We start from the raw sequence: 6,010 nt of genomic DNA on the forward strand, positions 1-6,010 counted from the left end.
GAGCGACAACCAATCTCATCTTTTTAAACAAACTTACAAAATTTTCCTAAGAATCAAAATTCCAATTTAAAGTATTCTCATAGTCTCTAACCGTCGTCTCAAAATTAAATGAGTTCAATTATAAACTAATTTCACGAATTAACAAAATCACAGAACTTATTTTCCATTTAAACTAAATCATTTAAACCAAAATATCTGTTCGGTTACACTTGGACCAAACAGGTCGGGTACAAAGTTCACCGGAGTAAAGATGTTGCGGGAGACTAGTCCTGGATGGATTCTGGTATGGAGGCTCCTCCGGGTCACCGAGTTGAGGAAGTGGTGGGGCCACCTGCAAGGACTCCAACGCTTAAGTCAGTGTCCGTACAAAAGGCGGATATTAGGGTTAGGGTAGGTGACTTACCTCTGGGGAGGGGTAGGTGCCTCCCCTCTAATAGTCTGTACTCGGGTGGGCCCGCTGTGATCAGGCCCACCTTCCTAGAAGCTTCCGCTAGCTGTCCAGGCTCCACATGGTAAGGAGGGAAAAGAGTGTTCTCTCCTGGTTCGGGTAATGTGACCGTCGGATCGGCCGCTCGGGCTTGGACCCGGGTCGCTGGCGGGTCGGGCCGAAACAATATCCAAACTAATTTCAAAGCCATTTCAAACTCTAAAACTTTTTCCAACAAGATTCAAAGACATACCAGTTAAAAATTAAAATTTTCAAAAGTATTTATCTTCAAATTCATTATTTTAATTACTCTAAAATCTTTAAAAGTACTCAAGATATATCTCTTTTGATAAAATTAATCAAACCAAACTCTTAAATTATATTTAATTGAATAGAACTCTCTTTCGATTTTAACGAAGTACCCAAAACCACCTTTATTCAAAACAAGTTCCCAAAGCCAATTTCAATTTCTTTTCTAAGTTTAAAACATTTCCAAGAGAATCAGAAATCATTTTGTTGCATCAAAAACAAATTCAAATAAAATGATTTTTCAATCCAAAATTTTCAAATAATACTTCAAACCAAGTCTCTAATCTCAACTTTAAAAACAACCTCTTTTAAAGACCTAAAAATCATCCTATTTACAAACCAAAATCTTAATTGAAACTATATAATCATTTTGATTTTAAACAATTTTCTTAAAGTCGCAAGAATGCTAAAAAAACGAAGTATTTTCCATGGTTCTTAAAATTCGATTAAAACTTTTTTTCAATTCAACCAAGCTTCCAAAACAATCAAGGACTTTAATTATTCCTAAATACCCATTTTCTTAATTAACCAATCTAAATTAAATAAATTCTCATTTTTTTATTATTCAGCTTAATCCAAACTTATGAAAATGTCGACAGCACCTTCCCTAAAATTTGGATTTTACAATCCTTTTCGGGTCCTATCCAAACTATTTCTCAACCCTTTTCAACGGGTTCCAAACTAAATTATTTTCTAATAAAACACAATTCAGATTTTCAAATATCAAACCATTTTTTATGTCAAACCATTTTTAATATTGAATCATTTTTCAACAAATCAAGAAAACCAATTCACCCACCACCAATTTAATAAAATCAATCAACAACCAAAATATCTAACCTTCTAAATCAATCAATGAATCAGAATTCTCAGTTCCACAACAAATACAACGATACTTCAACAACAACCAATTAAACATTCTAAATCAATTGGTAAATCAATTAAACAAATAATTATATCAATCCAAACAACCTTGTTCAATCTATAAGATTCACGTAATCATAACTAATAAATATTTTCATTGATATCGACTTGTAACAATTCTTATAATTAAAATGAGTTTTAAGAAAAGCTCCTACCTCGAATAGTCGAACCCCGAAAGCTATAAAACGCACAAAAATTCCTTTTCTCCTAGCTCGCAATAGAAACAACCACAATCACAGCTCCATTACACTTCTGCAGCAATAGCGGCAGCTTTAATCGTAACATGCGATAACCGGAACTCGACCGTACGTTACCAAAATCTCAGAATCTTTAACAAAACTCATATCAGAACACTTATACACTAGCGGTGAGGGTTTCAAGGTAAGAACAAATTATTACGGCTAAAGAAAAGTAAGACAACGGAGCGGCAGCAATTCTGATATTGACTTCTGGTGACCAGGGCGGCAGCGAGAAGCTCCGGCGGCGACGCAGCAGCAACCACAGTGGCGCTGTTTCCCCTCCGTCCCATCAATCTTTCCTCTTCGTCGTCCTTCTTCTTCTCCTCTACTCAAATTGGCGTCGACGGCGGTGAGGGGAGCTTTGGTGGCAGCGACGAAGTGCGATGGCGTCGAGGTGCGCCGGCGCAGGACACAGCTTCTTCTCCCTCTCCTCCTCGTCGCGTTCTCTCTCTCTGAACCTGGTTTCCGACGGCAATGGATCTCTCTCCCTCTCGCTAGTTCTTGACTTGGTGGCAGCACTAGAAGCTCTTGCTGTAATAGCCCAGACCACCCGCTAGCACGATATTGTCCGCTTTGGCACACAAGGCCTCACGGTTTTGCCTTTGACGATAGGGATGATAGCCGAAGCCCCCCACACTCACTCGTCAAAATGCGTCATGCTAGGGAGAGGTATCGACACCCTTATAAGACATCCATTTCCCTCCCCAGCCGATGTGGGACCTTACAATCCACCCCCTAAGGGAGCCCAGCGCCCTCACTGGCACATCGATCCGGGCTCCGACTCTGATACCATCTGTAACAGCCCAGACCACCCGCTAACACGATATTGTCTGCTTTGGCACACAAGGCCTCACGGTTTTGCCTTTGACGATAGGGATGATAGTCGAAGCCCCATACACTCACTCGTCAAAACGCATCATGCTAGGGAGAGGTATCCATACCCTTATAAGGCATGCTTCGTTCCTCTCTCCAACCGATGTGGGACCTTACACCTACGATGGCGTCAGTGACATGGCAACGGCGACGAGCTGGATGATGGCTGGGGAGCGATGCCTTCCTCTCTCTTCCCTCCTCTTCTGCTCTCTCTCATGCTCTCTCCTTCTCTATGTGTGTGGGTGCATTGTGTTTGTGTGTGTTGTGTTGCGTGAGTGAAGAGAGATGCTGCAGTCGGCCACCTATGGGAATTCAAACCCTAATGGAAATTAGATATTATACTCAATAGTCAAACAACATTGTATGAAAATCTATTCTATGACTATAACATGAGACTACACACATACATGGACATGAGTAGATTGATTAGAGGGCATATTTTTTGGGAGGTTCTTGAGGATAATATCCTCATCCTCACAAACTTTCATCACGGTGTAAACTGGATCATATTGCTTTATATTGGCAGATTTAACATTAATCTTGAAAAGCACCTTCTTATCCATCATGTTATTAAGAGATGGTGGATAATCATCATCTCCAACTGCCTACAAAACCTCACACCTAGCCATAATTAGTTCTAAACATTTACTTTAATGTTACATCAAACAATCACACTTACATCCTCGAGAACGATTTTGTCTACCTACTTCCCACACAACTGAGTTGTCTCCCTATCCCACAAAAGCAGGTTGATGCTACCTAATCCATCATGAACCATTACTTCAACCTTGTACCTAACATATGATGAGACATGGGAAAATTGGTTAATATTATATTGCAGTTATACATACACTATTTCGATAGAAATAGTATATTGACTTATGTATTGTTCACAACCTTATTGCGGCTGCTCCATGTGTGTGGCCACACTTCCCACATTCATACCGATCACCAATAGGGGTTTCAACCTTCTTGGGACACCTCCTACATGCTTTATAAAACCAATCGTTTTTTCCTGCATTTATTGAAACAATTTCCCCAGCAATCCATATGGGACCTTCCTGCAATGATTTTAAAACAGTAAAATAATATTTAGATAGTGTCGTGGTTACTTTTCACACTAACATAAATGGTTTCAACTGTCTTTGAAAATGTTCCATCGAAATAACTAAAACATAACACCTCAACAGAGTTTAGTGCATCCTCGATAGTCTTTACACTGACAGATCCACGGTTAAACTCATCATTTGCAGACCACGCAGCCAGAGAGGACACCTGGCTAATCCTAGCTGAGCTCGATGGACCACCACTGAGTAATCCACATATAATGAATGAGGTCCCATACATATGAAGGCTCAGTTCATCCAACCTTAAAAGGTGATACATGAATTTTATAAATTACATTAACCTGCATCTAAAACTATCAATTTCTTTTAGTGTTGGGTTTATGTGAACTTTGGAGATATCAAAATTGCTCTGAACCGAAGTTTTACCACTCCACCTTGTTGCTTTGAAATATTGAAGGACCACAATAAGTGGCTCAACTCTCCCATAATCAAGATATGGAAGAATGTGGTTCACCAACTGACCAAACAATGTGCAACTCATTTTGTTATTCCTGAGAATAAAATAGCAAATGAAAGAAGTCTGTTGGTTATGTTATGAGAAAATCGATATCAAATCAATACATTCATGGTCGCACAATACATACTCAAGATCTTCCAAAATAACAACCATACGCTTAGTCATTAAACCCCTTCTAGTGATCAAGTCTCGCGGGTCTTCCTTACCGACCACCTTACCAATAAAATCTATAAAACAAAAAGATGTTATAACTCAAGTACACAAATACACTCATCATGCAAATAACACCAAACAAAAATACACTCACCAAACATCTCAGAATGTTCCAATCTATCTACTGTTAGAAGATCACTAAAAGACCTCAACCTAAATGCTTCTAGAGGAAAGCTTGGGTTATCCACATGATTAACCATTGTTCTATGAGAGAATGTTAGTACCATCCTACTAACACCATTCTTCAAGATGGTCTTATTGTCAAATACTATGAAGTTTGTCATTGTGTACATCTCAAACTCTATGATGTTACCACTCCATTTCTTGGCTAGCGCCCTCGGAATAGTGGCATAGATCCTACCACCCTATTTTAAACAATGCAAAAATAAATCGGCATCAATATGAGGCAAAACATTCTTGAAACATGATATACTAAACTGGTAACAAACATGTTATCTAGATAAACAATTTTTAGATTTATTGTTACCTTACAATCTTGAAGAATCATTTCAATTGAACCAATCTCCTTCTCATTATATTTACTTGGAACTTCCCATATCCTAACAATATAAACTTTGAAATTCCAATCTAGTTTCCTGGCGTTCACATCAGTAACAAAATCAAAATTTTCTGTTATGATGTTTCAGGTTGCACAGGATAAAGGATTCAAGGCTTATGAAGGAAAATGTTTGTAGGAGAATAACAATCTTTCAGTGGCGGAACTACTTTTTAAACAAACACACTACAACCATTTATCATGTTTTTAAAGTACACATGTAGGTGTGGTGAATTTACCTTTTTACCCTACGTTTTTGTTGTATATGAGCAGCTATAACTTGTTACTTTCCTTTTTATTTTGTCATGTGTCAACAACTCCAGCTATACACTTGTCAAGCAAATAGACATGCACTAGTTGTCTTTTATAAATTAACTAGTGTGTTCCCCGTGCTTCGCGCGGGTTGTCCCATAATCTTGTTATTTTTTTAGTTTGATATTTAATGTAATATACACATAAAAATTTATATATAAAGAATAAATTTTATTTGTTTTTTAGGAGTTATTTTTAAATAACTTATATTTTATATATTATTTTTATTAGGTTTTATTAAGTTATTAATTGTTATTTTTTTATATTTATGTAAAATCATTATATACAAAAAAATTGTATATGAGAAATAGATTGACTAATATTTATCTATGAATTAAAATTTTTAATCTTTAACATAAAATCACTCATTTTCAAAGTTTAAGATTTTAAAATTACCTAATCTTATCCTGTTAAATCAAATTTATTTTTTACATTTCAAAATATATTATATTTTTGAAAATTTTATCTAATATCATAAATTAAAATTATGATAAATTTTCAAGATTTTAATTATAATCAATAAATTTAACGTAAGAATCCATATATTAAATATTTTACGGTGTTATGTTGAAC

The 6,010-nt window shown here is 36.6% G+C and overlaps 1 protein-coding gene across 1 annotated transcript; it reads right to left on the bottom strand.

Annotated features, from left to right (window-relative positions):
• Positions 1–2,061: 2,061 nt before the first annotated feature.
• Positions 2,062–4,862, bottom strand: LOC148549295 (uncharacterized). The gene is made up of 8 exons (XM_088495715.1): positions 4,664–4,862; positions 4,484–4,583; positions 4,175–4,390; positions 3,955–4,081; positions 3,670–3,833; positions 3,554–3,566; positions 3,180–3,377; positions 2,062–2,430 (listed from the first exon to the last, which is right to left on the bottom strand). Exons 1-8 carry the CDS (start codon positions 4,860–4,862, stop codon positions 2,062–2,064), a joined length of 1,386 nt encoding a protein of 461 aa, XP_088351841.1.
• Between the last annotated feature and the right edge of the window lie 1,148 nt (positions 4,863–6,010).

This window comes from Arachis ipaensis, chromosome B8 (genome assembly GCF_059453495.1).
Source record: "Arachis ipaensis isolate K30076 ecotype BB chromosome B8, ASM5945349v1, whole genome shotgun sequence".
NCBI lineage: Eukaryota > Viridiplantae > Streptophyta > Magnoliopsida > Fabales > Fabaceae > Arachis > Arachis ipaensis.

Excerpts from the sequence above, each read along its gene's own strand:
- LOC148549295 (XM_088495715.1), bottom strand. The coding sequence starts at position 4,862 with ATGTACACAATGACAAACTTCATAGTATTTGACAATAAGACCATCTTG. Across the intron at positions 4,584-4,663 it reads GGAACATTCTGAGATGTTTG|ATTTTATTGGTAAGGTGGTC; the intron begins GTGAGTGTATTT and ends TTTGTTTTATAG. Across the intron at positions 4,391-4,483 it reads GTTATTTTGGAAGATCTTGA|GAATAACAAAATGAGTTGCA; the intron begins GTATGTATTGTG and ends TTTTATTCTCAG.